At 47.1% G+C, this 18218-nt stretch overlaps 1 protein-coding gene across 3 annotated transcripts in view; it reads right to left on the minus strand.

The window, feature by feature from the left end:
* Positions 1-816: 816 nt before the first annotated feature.
* The window catches only part of PLA2G4F (phospholipase A2 group IVF), a 50535-nt gene continuing 33133 nt past the window's right edge, over positions 817-18218 (minus strand). For 2 of the 3 annotated variants that reach the window (XM_053268208.1, XM_053266641.1), the window contains 4 exons: positions 7517-7711; positions 7054-7220; positions 4617-4803; positions 817-3628 (listed from right to left, as the gene is read on the minus strand). In XM_053268208.1, the coding sequence (XP_053124183.1) occupies positions 3408-3628; positions 4617-4803; positions 7054-7220; positions 7517-7711 (770 nt within the window). In that variant the 3' untranslated portion in view covers positions 817-3407. The remainder of the gene's footprint in view (positions 3629-4616; positions 4804-7053; positions 7221-7516; positions 7712-18218) is intronic. The other variant, XM_053267389.1, reaches the window with a different exon arrangement.

An 18218-nucleotide genomic window follows, 5' to 3' on the forward strand; every position in this document is an offset into this window, starting at 1 on the left:
AGGCAGAAATTGTGGCTGTCTTAAGAGGGGATAGAGGACCAGCATAGGGGCAAAACCTTTACCCGAATAAAACTAAAAGGCACAAAAGGTGAAAGCAGTGAGTACAAGAGTAGGAAAAGGGAGAGAATAAAACTAAAAGCAAAATTAAGGTTTTCTAATTATTTCTTACAGAAGGGCTTGTAAGGTTCCCAGAGATTATTCTCCTTTGGCGGAAGAAAAAGAACTGAGGAGGAGGGTGAGGAGCACATGACCTAGGTGCCAAGTGGGAGGAGCCTAGCTACCAGTCAGGAGAGACAGAAAGAAAAACATTTGAGGTTTTTCCGGATGCTTCTTCATGCAGGCATAAAGCCCACCTGTGTGATGGATAGAGACCACTTAGAAGAACCTCAGGTTCCATGTTATATATGAACCTGACCACTGTCTCAAGATGAGGCCGGCCACGTGAGAAAATAGAAGTTTCACTTTTTCAGCAAAGTGAGCAGAGGTCTGAACAGTCTTAGGCCCAGATGGATCAATAACCAGGGAATTCTAGGAAGTTCGGCTTTTAGCCATCTAAGTTTTTTTCTGCGCAAGGCCTTTCCAGAGGGTTGTGAGCATAAATAGATATTAGAAGTCTAATTCATGCCACTGTTCTCACATACCTCATATTCATGAAACTTTGAGCTGGAAAACATATTCATAACTCTAGATTTGGATACAGCCAGGTATGGCCTGACTAAAGCTACCATCCCCTGCAACTTGCCAATGGTACATTTCTTCTCTACAAGTCCATTCCTTTAGACTTTTACCCAAATGCCCCAAACTACTGGAACCATATTGGAAAAAAATAATTTTATTCATGGAAGTACATAAATGTGTTTCTTTACAAAACATTACAAATTAACATAACTTTTTGAAATACATAGAAGTGCAGTTTCCTGTGGATTTCAAGTGAATGCTAATATTTCTGCCCTGACAATCAAAATGTATGCTGACTGCTTTTCAGATAAGTCATGAATACTCCTCCTCATGCACAGATGTTGGCCAGTTCACCCAAACCCAGGATTAAATATGTTGGCATCACTAGCCCTATTCACACATAATGTTCAACGCAGGAACAGTCTGGGTATACCATATAGACATAGTTATTCACAAGTTATGTTGAATGCAGGTACAGAAGTACACTTCGTTTTTGCATCCTACATTTCAGGGTCCCTGTGCCCAGGTCCATCTTTAATATGAACACAGGTATAGTCATCCAGCCGAGAACATGTACATGTGTACTATACAGAAACCTGGACCTATGTACAACATAATATCTGAACAGGGCTACAGTTTCTATTCCAAAAGCTTCCCACTTAAGCACGTAGTCACTGCATCCCATGATCCACAGGAACAGCATCTTCAAGTCATATCGATTCTACATTCATTAAGACAATTTACAAGCATAACCATAAAAACAAATATAAAAAGTTCTCAGATTTTCTCAGCAGATTCTGCCTGAGGTAAGGAGGAGACAGAGAGTAGAAAAGAGCAAGCCTAAACAATGAGCACTTTCTCACGATCTGTGAGAAAAGGCTTGGGGTGTGTGGGGAGGAAAGCTTTAAACCTTACCTCCCCCAGACAACTGCCCCGTCCAGCTGGGTGTGCGGATCGCATGCCCACACAGGCTCCTCCCAGCAGCGGTGGAGAGTCGGGGGTGGGACATGTTGTCCCACACACACCTCAGAAATCCCATAATGCACCACACGAGTGTCTCCCTGCCTCGGTTACAAGTAGCCAGGGCTGGCAGACAATCAACAAAATGGGGCCAAGAGAGCACGTGCTCCCTTAACCTCATTTTGGAGGCGGGCTCCAGAGGCAGGTTTGCTGCAGCACAGCTACTGACAGTTCACATGAGCAGCAAAAGTAAGGCTGAGGTAGCCAAATTCGATCTTTGCTGCATGTGTGAACAGACTCAATGAATTGCCCAATGAATGATTTTGTTAAAGGGACCATTCCCAGACTAACAATGTAGTTGAGAAGGAAGGTCAGACAGTCAAAGGAAAGTGAATTTTCCACCATGGCCCGAACGTTCATCAAATCCAAAAGTGACAGATGAGAGAAGAGAGAATAATTTCAGAGTCAAGTGTACCATACCTAGACAATTAGTTTGCTCCTAATTAAAAGCAGGAAATTGCAAATACTCTGGTATGATATTAGGTTAAAAGGGTAATTTTTTATTTTGTTAGAACTCAGGTCACTTGATAGTTTAAAGCTGAAAATTAAACTCAGATGTTCTTGTTGCCCAGAATGAGTTAAACTCCAAACAAGAGCTAGCTTAGCTTTGCCCAAGTGTTATCATAGGAGGCTCAGCTAACAACAAAGCCTTGTTTTTCACTGGGTTGGTTTACAAGTCCTCTCACACAATGAGGGTTTTCTTGCCTCCAGCTTTCCATGACAGCCCCCTGCTTTCCATGACAGCCCCCTCTCAGCTCACCCCCCACCAAAGCTGAGAGTTAGAAAAGTTGGGATGTAGTGTGCAGAACTGAAGGATGGCCAAAAATTGCTGACACATCCGTCACACCCCTGTGGACACCCCTTCTGACACACCCCTGTGGTTTGTCAACATAGATCTTAAATACTGGACTGGCAGCACCAATAGAGCCAGCATAGCATAGTGGTTAGAGTGTTGGACTAGGACCAGGAAGACCCAAGTTCGAATCCCCATTCAGCCATGAAACTCACTGGGTGACTCAGGGCCAGTCATGTATCTCTCAGCCTAACCAACTTCACGGGGTTTTGTGAGGATAAAAATAACCATGTAGAATGCTCTGAGCTCCTAGGAGGAAGAGCGGGATATAAATGTAAAAAATAAATACATAAATAAACAGATTATTCCCACGCTCAGGGTTGGCCCATCCACTAGGCAGACCTAGATGGGCACCAATTTGAGCGGGAAGCTACATGCCTCCCTTTTTCTCTCCAAGCAATTACTGACATATCTGATTTGCTGGGGTCGCCCACCCACTTTCCTCCCCTGAGGGGAGTGGTGGAGTGCATGGGGAGAAAGAATGAGCAAAGCCAACTTTGCCTTGCTTTGCTCTCCCATCCCAGCAAATGAGCAGTCTGTATGGCTCAAATTAAAGTCGGGGCTCTGCACTTTTTGGCTGGGGGTGTGCCTAGACAAACGTCATGTAGGGTGTCAGAAACCCTAACCCTGCCCATGCTCCATCCTCTGGGGCCTTTTCTGTATACAGGTGGGAAAGTTAGAAAAGGGAAGAGTAAACAGTTTATTTGTATATGGATGTGTCCAGTGCAGTCTCAAGGGAATTTATTTGTGTAACTTACATTCACATAAAAGGATACTTTGCAGGCTCATTATTCTCTTACGTGTATCCTTCATGAAGTACTGCAATCCATTCACGTTTTGGTTTCCAAGGAAATGCTCATTTCCTACTGTCATTTTTTAACTTGCGCCGGTTTAAACCCAAACTCAGTGCTTTCAAAATAGTGTCCTTGTTATTCAGTACATTATAGCAACTTAATTCTACCAGCCTGTCAAAGTCATGTGACTCAAAGGTGAAGTTTAGTGTCCGATATGGCGAGTCTTTCCCCTCAATTGCAAAATCACCAAAAGATCTCTCTTCTTCCGATTCACGCTCTATTCCTGCATCCAGAGGAGGGATGGAGAAAATAAGATACATTGTGTGAGTGCCTTCCTTCATACTTATTCTTTATATTTATACTTACCAGAATCAGAGCAACTAAGGAAGTAACCCAATATTCAGTTCAATTTACCTCAGAACAGGAGTAAATGTTATACATGCCATGAAGCTGCCACCACAGATATCATCCCCATGATATAAGTAATTTGAGAGGAAACACATTTTACTGTAGTACATTATATGTAGAATTTATTTATAGAAGTTACATCGTGAAAAATTCAAAATTAATTATTCCTGTGCTCCCAAATTTTCAAGCAAGTCTGTACTTACTTTATAAGACATTTTTATTTGGGTTATTTTGTAGGAAAAACATTACTGGGTGCCTCAACTTACCAGTCTGGTTACCAAAAAAAAAAAAGATCTGGGATTTTTGTGGGGTTGTTTTTTTTAACAATACATGAATATTGATACCATCAGGACATCCCATTAGTTAAATATAAATTACTAAAGTGTCAAATCAGATCTCCAGCATGCATGACAGAACTGGTTGGTAGGGCAGAGACTTGTTCATACTGGAGTTACTAATTTTCTTTTGAGATTTGCCAGCTCCACTACTTAAAACAGACTGCTCTGAAGACATCCAGTTAATCTCTGTACTTCTTAGGTAAGCTTTTTATGTTTGTTCTATGAATAGTCCTGACTCTTAGGGTTAATGCTATCTGTTTTATTATTGTTTCATTGCTTTATGCATTATTTTAATTTTGTACCTCACATAGAGAATTTCAGTTGAAAAGCAGGTTATACATTGTATAAATAAATAATAAAATAGCTCTCTTTGCCCAAACAGAAAGTTTCTGCTGTTCTGTACAACAGTCTAAGGACCACACCAAAATCTGAGTGCAAAATAGTTTAGTCAATCCAACATTTTGCCTGAGAACACCAACCATCAATGTACTTTTAAAAGCAGGATATTTAAGCATACATCCTTACCTGGTGCTTTGTATTTGTGGAATGTGTCATTAATCAGAGGGAAGTGAAGAATTATGGGAGCCTTTGGATTCTCAGCATCCATAAACATGTAACACTCCTTAGGATTTTCTTCATCCTCTTTGTTCAACACAATTTGTGGGAAGGGAATTTCCCGTTCTTTGCAGTACTTCTGAGTCAGCTGTAAAACCTACAACCAGAGGGGGGAGTAAATAAGACCAAGCAATCATTTGATAGGTATCTGAATATATACAGACTTTTCTCTACTACTAGCACAGTACACTTTTGCCTCAGTCAACTCCCAAAGGAGCTTTGGAAATAAATAATGGAAAAGTGTTTGAACATAACCTATTGCTTCTGTGCATCTGTCTGTCAGATTTTCTTTCCAAGCACGCAACCAACTTTCACAGGGTTGTTCTACCTAGATTAAATTAGCTTATTCAATGTTATTTATTCAATGCAGTTTAAAAATGAGATTCAGCTAAAGATCAGTTATCTGAATGGAAGAACAACTGTGTCAATAAAGATGACCCCTGCTAACTAGGCAAAGAGGCACCTTTTCAACATGGTGCTTTTCTTTATTTAGCAGGGGGAGAGTAACTGGCCCTATCCACACCCAGCACTGTACCTCCAGTGACCGTTGCTGGTGTCTATCTTAGGTTTCTTTTTAGATTGTGAGCCCTTCAGAGACAGGGCTCCATCTTATTTATGTATTTGTTATTTCTCTATGTAAATCGCTTTAGGGACTTTTGTTGAAAAGCAGTGTATAAATATTTTTTGTTGTTGTTGTTGTTGTAAAGATCAAGGATAGCCAACTGTTTAAACCTTGGAAGCCTTGTTCTTTAGCAGCTGGCTACTCAGAGGCTGGCTAATTAGAAGTAGCAATCACTGTTGCTGCCAGCTAATGTAAGGGAAGGCAAAAGCCCCTTAGCTTCCTTCCTGAGGGCATCATTTTCTCCTATAGGCTATACAATCTCAGTGTATTGAGAGGCAAGGAGGCTGATGCTATTGAGATCCTTGCCCTCATTGATCTGTCCAAATTAAAATTTACACTGACTGGCAATGGCTCTCTGGCATCTCAAATTAGGTCTTTTCCAGCCCTACCTGCAAATGCCAGGAATTGCACCCGGTATTTATTTATTTATTTACCGTATTTGATTTCTTCGATTTCTATACCACCCTTCCAAAAATGGCTCAGGGCGGTTTACACAGAGAAATAACAAATAAATAAGATGGATCCCTGTCCCCAAAGGGCTCACAATCTAAAAAACAAACAAACATGATAGACACCAGCAACAGTCACTGGAGGTACTGTGCTGGGAGTGAAGAGGGCCAGTTACTCTCCCCCTGCTAAATAAAGAGAATCACCACATTAAAAGATGCCTCTTTGCCAAGTTAGCAGGGGCTAGTATGTTGTGCATGTGAAACAGGTGCTCTACCACTGAGCTATTACCTCAGGCCCACCTGTTAAACCCTGTGGGTCAGAATCAGGGCCCTTTATACCACAGGGCTGCTGTTCAGAGGAGAGAACTGCATGCACTTATAGCTAGAACTAGGAATGTGCACGAAACCTGATTCGGACACCGAATCGCAGTACATCCCTTTAACAAGGAAGGATTACACACCCCTTTAAAATGGAGAAGAACAGGTCCATACTACTACTCCGCCACTCACCACCACTTAATTAATTGCTATGCCCCACCTCAGCTATCATCACACGCTGGCAGTACTCTTCCCTAGCTGCCCCTGCATGACGCCAGCACGGACATGGTCTTAATGCATATGCGGCAGCTATTTGCAACCACATGCGGAGGCCATGTGCATGCAGACGATGCACAGGGGCAGCTGGGGGAAAGTGTCATCGGCACACAATGACAACCGGGGGGATGCCACGATTAAGGAAGTGGTGGTGAGCGGCACAGGAGCAGGTATGGACCTGCTCTCCTCCTTGTTAAAGGAATGTGCTGTGATTTGGTTTCTGAAGTGTGTTTTGTGCATATCCCTAGCTAGGAAAACCACACCACAGCCCATAATTCTCTTGTCTGTGAAGTTTGGTGATACCAGAGGACCAAACTGGTGCTACTGATTTGATAGAAAACTCTCTGGTGCACTTCCTTTCCTCATTCTGGGCCACCAGCCTACGGACCTTCAGTCTCCACTCAGTCTTCAAGATCAAGGTACTGAATGGTTAAGGAGGGAAGTGGGCAGTCCTATCCCTGTTCTGCTAGGTTGATTCCACAACTGTTGCAAATCAGTGGATAGCTCCACACTCCTCCTACATCTTGGGCTTGATCTGGGACATACAGAGATGTTCCTAACAGCTCTCAGAGTGCAGGAACTCCTGTGAAACCTCTGTGTCTTACTCCTCCACACAAACTCAGTTTGTGCTCTATAATGACTATGGTGGTGTTCTGACTAGTTCTGCCCTTTTTTCTCTCACCTCAAATGGTGCTTCCCAAGAGTTATTGAATGACAGGATGATATCAACATCTCTTTCCGGCTGAAGCACCAAGGGAAAAGGAGAATTGATAGAAAAGCCACCATCCACTAGATAAAGATTCTCTTCCATTGGAGTCAGCATATTAGGAAAAGCATCTAGATGGGTCCCTAAAGTAAAACATTAACAGTTAAAATACATTTGCACTTTTCTTCAAGTGGCAAAATAAAAGTAACCAAGCCTTCAGTGAAATCTAAAATATCTTATAAATGAAAGTATTGTACTAAAGGAGAAAAACCATGTTTGTAGATGTATATTTACAATACCTCACTGTGGAGATCTACCTTATTGTCCAATCATATATATTTCCCCCACTATGAATGGATTTCATGTACTGATTTAAAGACCCTGGGAACTGTCAGGTTTTTCTAAAAAGAGAAATGGCGGGTGGGGGAGAGAGAATTACCTTTCCAAACCACAAATTTATTGAGGCTGACATAATCCCTATGAAGGTACAAGCCTTGCATGTAATTAAAGGTTTCCCCAGCAGTAACACGGGACTTGAAGAAGTCCTGGAAAATTTGTATCAAGGGTCCACCTGGTATAACTAGACGTGTTTTCAACCTCATAGGGTCCCGGAGATGGAATCGTCGACAATCATCTATAATCATAAACCATGTTAAATATGTAAATTTGATTATTATTGTTATTATTTATAAAGCATTATCTATGTGTATAGCTCTTGACATAGAGCAAAAATATAAAAATCCAATATAGGCTGCGAGGCATCCATCACTTGTGGAGAATTAAGACATTTCAGTAAGCATGAAAACTATCAACATTGTGTGTCACTTTGTAACCATGTGTACAAGTTCTCAATATGAGATACAGGCACCGCCTAAGTTACAAACATCCAACTTACAAACAACCACACTGACGAACAAAGCTCCATAACATATTACATTAAGGAAGTCCTCTACTTAAAAATGCCAACCCATAGATACAGTACAAAAAGGTCACCACTCTTGGGAACTATATGCGTTCCAAATTATGAACATCTGACTTACAAACGAACTTTTGGAACATGATGAGGTTGTTCACACGACCGGGCAGGGCAGCAGGCAGGTGGGAGGGAAGGCTGGTTAAATTCACCTTCCCCCCCACCTCAGACAAGCGCTGGACTCTTGCTTAGTGTGTGTACTGCACTGCCAGACTATCAACACTGAGTGGTGCAGCACGGAGCTCTCAAGACTGGGATGCATCATCCCAGTCTTCAGATATCCCACAATGCACCACGGAGCATGTGTGATGCATTGAGGGATTCCTCCATCTCTGTGTCCACTAGGGCTGAACATAGCTCCAGCGAACACATGATCCCAGAGCTTAACCTCGAGCCCTTAACTCCGGCTAAGAGCTGGGTTTCAAATGGCCAGCTGGGTTTCAACTGGGCTTCCCTAGCCTGGGTCAGGGTGTGCGTAACAGGTTCAATCTGTTGTAAGCACTGTTCCCTCTAAGGTACCTGTGTGCACAAGCACGTACAAACCCCCAGGCCACCACGCAGCAGTTTCTGGCGAGCAGTTTCTGCTGAGCCCACCACCACCACCCAACAGCCTGGCACCCCATTTCCCCCTCACCCCAGCATTGCCCCGTTTCCCCCCTCCCCAGTTGGGCCACCATTGCCTCCTCCCCACTTCCTGGCCAGGCCTCCTCCTCTAGTTCCAGCTGCAGATCTCGCAAAACGTCCGTCAAGATCTGCAAGTGGAGCCAGAGTAGGATGGGAGGCAGTGGTTCCCCCCGGCAGCTCCCAGAGGACTGAGGGAGGATGATGGGAGGCAGCATTGGCTCCCTGCGACAGCTGGAGAAACTGCACATGGAAGTAGGTGTAATGGCAATGTCTATTGCCCTGTTGTCACCAACATACCTGCTGCAGTCTCACCTTTGCTAGGCACAGGTTCAACATGCCCTGGCAGCCCCACCACCGCCGCAACCCAAATATTTGCATGATGTATTGATAGTGTGTGTGTGTGTGTGTGTGTGTGTGTGTGTGAGAGAGAGAGAGAGAGCGAGAGAGAGAGAGAGAGAGAGAGAGAGAGAGAGAGAGAGAGAGCGCAGAGGCGTAACTAGGGAAAACGGCGCCCGGGGCAAGCACTGAAATGGCGCCCCCCCCGCCCCCCCCCAACATACTACATTATACTACATTTCCTCACAAGTGCCCGCCGCCGCCGCCAAGCCAGGCCACTGACTGGCCACCAGGCGCCAGCAAAGCAATGGGGGGGGCGCAGGCGGCGCAGAAGGGACCGCTCATGGGGAAGGGGGCACCGACGCGCTCCCTTGACTGCTGCAGCGCTGCTGGACTGAGCAGGAAACATTTGTATTAACAAAAAAATTTTAAAAATTAAAAAACAATTTGGTCATGGCGGCACCCCCCACGTGACCAGAAAAGATGGCGCCCGGGGCACGTGCCCCCCCTGCCCCCCCTATAGTTACGCCTCTGAGAGAGAGAGAGAGAGAGAGAGAGAGAGTTTGTTATGTGCATGCACTGCCTTTATACTGCAGCCCAGAACAAAACTCTTTCCGCTCACTGATAATCAAAATTAGAGGGAACACTGGTTGTAAGTTAGAGACTTCCTGTATTTTATTTTGCAGTTATTTTTGCCATCAGAAATATTAAGATGACTGACATTTTTTCCCCTTTGAATATGTAATAAGATAATGAATGAAGCTCAAATTTTGATTTTCACTGTCAATCCTCTTACCCAATGACACTCAAGGCTTCACTGCTTATAAGTAATCATTTCAGACTTCCAGCAATGTAAATATAATATGCTACCATGTGATGTTACTGATAGCTCTCTATATACCATATATATTATTAATTCTCATATGGATTTTGGGGTGGATTTCCACCCCTAGATGCATAAAGGTGCATAAATAAGCCAACCACTCCACTCCCAACTATCCTTTTCTTATCAAACCCTTATCTGCACTCTGGTACACGATATATCCACATAACCCTCACCAGTTATGATATTTATGTTATTAATAAAAATATTACACAGGGTGGAAAACTTTCCCAAAATGAACAGGCGTCATATGGTGGGGTAGTTTCTATCCCATTCCCATTTTAAGTCAACTGGGAGAACAATCACCCCAGAAATAAATGGATTTTCTATGGTGGGTTGGAATCTATCCCATGCCCATGTTAAGCCCTTTGGGATGGAGGAGAACACCCTGTTTCTCTTTGGAAACTTCATTTCCATTGATGATGATAGTGTATCAAAACCATTCTGACTGTGTAGTTCTGGGCTCTCAAATCACAATGTCAGACCTAGCGTTTAGAACAAGTAAAGCACTTGGAAGCATCTGACCTTGCAGAAGCAGGGATTTTAGCCAGCACAACAAAGCCAAAGGGATCACAACAGCAGCAACCACAACAACATGTCAGTTTCACTAACACTGGAATCAGTGGATAAACCATCCACAATATATCTCTGGTCTTTCCCCATTTCTTCTAGTGGGATACAGCCCAGAAATGGAGGGTTGTGGTTGGAACTTGGTTCCAGGTGGAGAGAGCAAGAAGACATAGAAGTGGGATGCATTGCACTGAACAGTCTACTAAACCTCACTCACTTGCCAGTGCAGGTACTCAGATAATGGGCTACATGAGAAATAGAAATAACAAAAGGTGGCCTACAACCAGGCTATCACTTGCCCACTGCACTGTGGTGAGGTGGGGTTGGGGACTCTGGTGAGAGGCCAGACCAACAGAAGTTTAGTCCAGCAGGAGGAGGCAATAAGTGAATCAACTCTCTCCCCTGCAATCTGAGAGAAAGAGAGAGAAAACCCACATCATGCACCCTGAAGGAAGAGTCCAAATACTGCCTGAAGTCCTGGAGAGCCACTGCCAGTCAGAGTAGACAATACTGCTCTAGGTGGACCAATGGTGTCCAACCCAGTAGGCAGCAGCTTCCAATGCTCCGATGGAAGTACCTTGACCTAACAGAACTGAAGGAGTATCTTGGCCTGATATCCCTGACTGGTGTGTTTCATGCCGATCAGGAAGCACTGCAGGGACTGTAGGCAGTATATTTGAGGGCCTCCTATTTCTGTGCCATGATGCAGCAGAGATGATTTGAGGACATCACAAGTAATTTAAGGTTCCGTGACAAAGCCACATGACCATGCTGGCAACCATTAGAAAAATCTGGACCTTGTTTGTGCAGGAGTTGCAGCACAGCTACATGGCCAGCCATTGATGAGCAACTGTTAGGTTTCCGAGGCACTGTCCCGTCTGGCAACACATACCAAGCAAGCCAAATAAGTATGGTTTGAAGATATGGTTGTGCTGTGATGCAAAAACACCGTAACTACTGACAGGAGATACTGAACTTGGGAAGCAAGCTGGAGGACTACTACAAAGACAAGTAGGCTTGCCGGTTTGCAGCAATGTGTACGGCCATGGAGCAACTCTTGGGGCTGCTTCAGGTGAATGGCCCCTCTACATGCACTCCAAAACCTTGTTGAAGCACACGTAAACGGAGCATTGGTGTTCACTTACCGTGAAGGCTCCTTCTGGTTCTTGATGCCAGGGACATCTCTGGGTTATCCTTTCCCACCAGCTCCAAGCAGGACAGATACTGTGAAAAAACAAACAGAAAGTGCCCGCCCACTTGGGGCTGCAGAGGATAACCCCGCCCCAGTTCTCTGTTCGAGCGAGGTATTAGCAACACATAAACTGAACATGTAACCGGTTAAGACCAAAGACAACAAATAGAACTGTAACGGAGAGGTACCGTTTAGTAAGGAGAGACACGTGTTTATCCTGTCTAAGAGATAGGGACGAACCTTCCATCCGACGGGACCAGGCAGAGCGTACCACTGGGTGGGTCGAGATGTCCCTGGCATCAAGAACCAGAAGGAGCCTTCACAGTAAGTGAACACCAATGCTCCGTTCTCAGTTCCTGATGCCAGGGACATCTCTGGGGATATACCCCAGCTTGTTCAACAGGGAGGGCAACCGCTTCTGCCTAGTCCCGTGGAAGGACCTGCTGAAGGATTCTCCTGCCGACGGCCGCCTGGACAGTGGCGTGCGTCTCAATTTTATAGTGTTTTGTGAAGGTTGAGGGCGTAGACCATGTTGCCGCTCTGCATATATCCTGAACCGGTGCGTGCGCTGAGAAGGCCGCTGAGGTCGCTGCCGATCTAGTGGAATGTGCTGTGATTCCGGGAGGAGGGTCCTTGTGCATAGACTGATAAGCCAGTACTATACAGTCCTTAATCCATCGAGCGATGGTTCTTGTGGAAACGGCGGACCCCTTTCCCTTTGTTCGAACTTCCACGAACATGGTGTTGGTGTTGCGTAAAGAAGCTGTGCGCTTAATGTAGGCTTTCAAGCATCTACGCACATCCAGTTTGTGCCAGAGCTTTTCACGTGCATGCGTCGGATGAGGGCAGAAGGAAGGCAGAAAAACGTCCTGAGATTGGTGAAAAGTGGACGGCACCTTCGTGCGCACGAAAGGATCAGGGATGAGCCGTACCGCCTCCTTTTGGAACACACAGAACGCTCTATCGACCGAAAGAGACCTCAATTCCGACACACGGCGTGCTGACGTAATAGCCACCAGAAAGGCCAATTTCTTCGACAGTGTTTCTAGTGGAATGGATGATATCGGTTCAAACGGAGGATGCTGTAATGCGGAGAGGACCAGATGGAGGTCCCATGATGGGAACCTGTGTATTACTGGGGGAGATAGTAGGGTAGCTCCCCTCAGGAAACGTTGCAAGTGTGGGTACGATGACAGATACTCTTGGGGTCTGCCTGAGATAAGGCCCAGCAATGACGCAGCCTGGCGTTTTAGAGTGTTGGGCTTGAGGCCCTTGTCTAACCCATCTTGAAGGAATTGTAGGATGTGTTTGATGGAAGCCGACCCTCGAGGGATGGAGTGCAGGGAAGACCATTTGAGGAACGCCCGCCAGGTTGTCTGGTATATCCGATTCGTGGAAGGCCTCCTGGATGCCAGGATCATGTTCGTGACCGCCGTGGAGTGTCCGAACTCCTTCAACAAGTTCCGTTCAGTTTCCAGGCGGTCAGCCTTAACCACGCCGGGTCGGGATGGTAAACCGGTCCTTGGGAAAGCAGGTCTTCTCTGACAGGTAGCTGCCATGGTTCCTCCTCTGCCATGAGAACGAGTTCCGGGAACCATGGTCTTCTGGGCCAGAAGGGGGCGATTAATATGACTCGGGCCCTCAAGAGGCGAATCCTCCTGAGGACCCTGGTCAGTAGCGGAGTCGGGGGGTATGCAAACAACAGTCCCTCGGGCCACGGGCTGGCAAGGGCGTCCACTGATGCCGCTCCCTGAGAGGGGAACCTGGACATGAACTGGTGCACTTTGGAGTTTATCGGGGACGCAAACAAGTCCATGCAGGGAACGCCCATGCGGAGGGTTAGCAGGTGGAAGACCTCTGGGTGAAGACTCCATTCCCCGGGATGAATGTCCTCCCTGCTTAGCCAGTCTGCCTTTGTGTTTAGCTCCCCTTTGAGGTGATGAGCTATTAGAGAACGCACATTGGCCTCCGCCCAGTGTAATAGTAGCATTGCCTCCAGGTGAAGGGAGTGGGATCGAGTGCCCCCCTGACGATTGACGTGTGCCTTCGCTGTCGTGTTGTCCGTTTTCACTAGGACGTGGCGATCCCGAATTGTTGTCTGGAAGGCGGCGAGTGCTAACCGGATGGCTCTCAGTTCTCTCCAATTGATACTGTGTGCTTTTTCCGCAGGATCCCAGCGACCCTGGGCCGAAAGATGAAGACAATGAGCTCCCCATCCCCGGTCGCTGGCATCCGTCGTAACCAAGACTCTTGGTGGATCGAGGAATTCTCTTCCTGCAAACAGGTTGAGCGGGCTCAACCACCATCTTAGGGCCTGGCGCACTTGCTTCGGTATCTGCAGGTACAGGAGCTTCTTCTTTGCGATGGAGTGTTGGTGAGGTAGGAGGAACCATTGCAGGGGTCGAAGATGGAGTCTCGCCCATGGGACGACGTCCAAGGTCGCAACCATGAGACCCAATAGCCTGGAGAGGGACATCAGTCGACTTTTTGATGACATCAGTGCCGACTTGACCTCCTTTGTGATGATTTCGAAGCGGTCCCAAGGTAGGTACAGGCGATCCTCTTCTGTGTTCATCACCACCCCGAGATGTTGCAGGTGGTGTGTTGGCTCCAGGTTGCTTTTGTGGTAGTTGATGAGGAATCCGTGAGTCTCCAATTCCCCGAGGGTGACCTGTAAGTCCCGCTGAGCCTCCTGGAGGGTGGGGGCTTTCAGGAGCAGATCGTCCAAATACGCAAACAGTCTGATACCCCTCACGCGCAGGAGGGCGACCAAGGGTGCCAGAACTTTTGTAAAGATTCTGGGGGCCGCTGATAGGCCGAACGGTAAGGCTGTGTACTGGAAATGCTTGCCGGCGTATTTGAAGCGCAGGAGGTGTCTGCTGTCGTTGTGAATGGGCACATGTAGATACGCTTCTTTCAGATCGATGGAAGCCAAGAAGTCCATGTGCAACAGAGTTTCCGCTATTGATCTGAGAGTTTCCATCCTGAAGTGGTATTTTTTGACGAACTTGTTGAGAAATTTGAGATCCAGGACTGCTCTTTTTGTTCCGTCCTTCTTTGGGACGGTAAATAAGATAGAATAAACGCCCCCCCCCCCTCCTGACAGGATGGGACGGGTTCTATTGCAGCAATTTGCAGAAGATGCTCGATGGCGAGCATCATGTCTGCGTGTTTGAGGGTGCAGCGAGATCGAGGCGTTGGAATGAACCTGGGGGGAGGAGGGGTGTTTAATTCTATCTTGTAGCCCTGCTGAATCACTGACAGGACCCAGGAGTCGTTGACTGAAGACTCCCAAGCGTGGGAGAATTCTGACAGGCGACCCCCCAACCTGATGACTTTGCAGTCATTGTTGCGGTTTTTGTTTAGGCTGCGAGCCCTGTTGTCTATAGCCGCCCGCACCCCTGTAAGGGAATCGCTGACGACCCCATGTTCCCCTCTGCTGTCTGAAATCCCTGAACCGGCCTCTAAAAGGCCGGGAGGGCCGAAAGGGCTGAAAATTCTGAAACTGTTGGTAATTCTTTTTAAAAGGTTGGCGTTCTGCCTTCCTAGTTGTTGTGGGCATCGTTCTGCGCTTGTCCACTGACTCAACTAAAATATCCTTGAGGGCCTCCTCCCCAAACAACTTAGTGGCATCATAGGGCACAGCGGTCAGGTTGGATCTTGAAGTATTATCCACTGCCCAATTTTTTAGCCAAAGGTGGCGCCTGCCGAGAACTGAGGCTGCAGCTACTCTAGCTGAGTATCTTACAGAATCTAGAGTGGCATCCGCCATAAAGGCTTGCGCCTTCTGAATTTTAACGAGCTGCTGTCTAAATCTGATGTTGTCAGCAGGTGGATCGTTTAAAAGGCCATCAATCCACAGTAGGGAGGCCCTAGCTGCCATGGATGCCGCAGCCGCCGCTCTTGTAGCATGCATTGAGTTTTCATGAGCTCTTTTAAATGCTGATTCGGCTTTTTTATCTGCTGGGTCTTTGAGTGTGACTTCTCCATCCCTAGGGACCAAGGAGTTTGACACCAGCTGAACTATCGGGGCATCTGTTGCAGGAGTCTTGAGCAATTCAGTCACTTCAGCCTGGAAAGCATAAAAGCGGTTAGAGATAGCTAAAGGCTTTCTGTTGGCTGCAGGTAACTTCCATTCTTGTTTGACTACATCTGTGAAAAGAGAGGGAAATGGCAATAAAATTTCTTTAGGGGTGGCCCTGGGGAACACCCAATCACCCTTTTCATTAGATGGTTCCTGATTATTCGACTGCTGAAGGCCAATAGTCTTTAAAATCTTATTCATCAGTGGATTAAAATCATCAGCCACAAAGAGCCTTTGAGACACTGCAGATGTGTCGTTATCGTCTCCCCCTGACCAAACTGCCTCCTCTCTATCAGGATCCATGGGGTCCTGGGGCATAGGTTCTGTGGGGTCAGCGTCTTCCCCCCCAGGGAGTGGGCTCTTAGGCTCATTACTGATAGGGGTTCTAATAGGCCTGGGATTTCGTGGGTTAGGGACCCCTGATCCCTGGTCTGACAACTCAGAGGAGTGTGCATCACTGCCCTTATCCACAGGTTTTTTAGGATTAAGGTGCTTAATCTTCTTTTTGGCCTTCCTGGGGGGAGAGGGGGAGCATTCGCTGGAGGAGTCTGACTCCGAGGGGGAGGGGTCCCGCTTCCTCCGTTTCTTAGACTTTCCCGCCTTACGGGGTGGCCTTATTTGATAAATGGTGTCCACAATCGCATTCTTGAACCAGGCTTGCCATTCTGGGGGTACCGCTTTGGGAATAGAGATAGTAACGCCATGGCTAGGGCCCACATCTCCCCCGCCCCCTACCGATTCGCCTGGTACCTCAACCTGCTCTTGTTGCTGCAGGGAAGGCTTCGGAGGGGCCTGCTGCGATGACTTCAAAATGGCCACCGGCTGCTTTCGCGCCTTTTCGAGTTCCGTCGCCATTTTATCCTCCTTCCCACTCTTACTGAGGCGAGCTTGCTGAGGCGATAAAACTTCCGAGGGGCCACGAGGACTCGATATGGCGATGGCACCCTCCGCTGCCCTCCGGGCCGCTGAAGCACGTGTCTCGCGGCCCGAAGGCAGGAGACACGCCGCGTACCCGGGAGCGACCGGTGCGGGCGGCTCCAAGGCAGCCGTCACCGTCGCCGCAGCTAAACTAAGCAAACGGAGCTTCTTTAACTGCCCGATGTCTTTCCCTCGCTCCTCTGACCTTGCGTTTGATGCTGAGCAGCTGGGGAGTGTAGAGATCTCCCGCCTGCAGGAATGCCCCGGTTCTGGAGAGCAGAGCGGCAAGCTCGGTCGCGTCGGAGCTGGGGCGTGAAAAGCCCTGGAAAGCCCCGGACCAAAACGGTCCTGATTGCAGCCTCTGGGCACCAAGACGGTTCTTGCCCTAATAGGGCTGCCCATGAAATGAGGAGCTGAAGGAAGGGGAAGGCGGGAGGAGAGGTAAGGAGAAGACTAACAATTTTTTTTTTTTTTGGTTAGGGAACACACACAACAAGGTAAAGAAGGAAAAAGCTGACAGAAAAGTACAGTTAAGAGGCAAAAGAGAGAGTCAAATTCGAGAAAGACCAGGAGAGAAGAAAATCTGCTGCTGGAGCTGAAGCGAGGACAGAAAGAACTGGGGCGGGGTTATCCTCTGCAGCCCCAAGTGGGCGGGCACTTTCTGTTTGTTTTTTCACAGTATCTGTCCTGCTTGGAGCTGGTGGGAAAGGATAACCCAGAGATGTCCCTGGCATCAGGAACTGAGAAAGGGTGATTTAGATGAGCATCCCTTTCACATGATTAAAGAATGTGCCAAGAGTGCATCGGCACATCCACCTATGACATCAGGGCAGGTGTGTTCTTGTCACAAATCTGATGTTCTCATATGTGCAGGGCAATATTAATCTGAACCCACCCTCAGAGAACTGTGGTGAGGGATAATGTTTTTCCCAGTGTATAGCTGGCAGAGGCACCCCTGAGCAAGGGGTTAAACCTGTGTGTGTATTATGAGACACAACCACATTCACAAAGAGAAGCACTGTCATCTGTGTTTGGCTTGGATGAACATTAGGGACATGCACAAACCTGTTCGGAGGCCCCTTTACAGGCCTCTGAACAGGTTCAAAAGCCCAGCGGTTCAGTCCATTCAAAGACAGGGGGAGTACCTTTAAGGGCGGAAAAGGGTTTTCTTACATCTCCCACCGTGTTTCCCCCACTGGTGCTGCTGTTCAGACTGGAAGTGACTGAAAGTACCCGGCATGCGCATGCCCAATGTATGCACAGGCGAAAGCAACGTGCGCCAGGTACTTCCAGTCACTTCTGGTCCGACGAGGCAATGGGGCAGCAGGGAGATATGCTGCCGCACCACCGGACCCCTTTAAAGTGCAGTGCTGGTGGGGAAAACATGGTGGGCGGGGTAAGAGCACCCTCCCCAGCCCTTAAAGGTATCTCCCCCCTCGAGCCACCCCCCTGATGGTTCTGTGCACATCCCTAATGATCATAAGACAGAGTTTTGTCCAAATCTGACACTAACCACTACAGCAAAAACAGTAGAATTTAATATATTTAGGGCAAAAAGATA

The sequence above is a fragment of the Hemicordylus capensis genome, chromosome 1 (assembly GCF_027244095.1).
Source record: "Hemicordylus capensis ecotype Gifberg chromosome 1, rHemCap1.1.pri, whole genome shotgun sequence".
NCBI lineage: Eukaryota > Metazoa > Chordata > Lepidosauria > Squamata > Cordylidae > Hemicordylus > Hemicordylus capensis.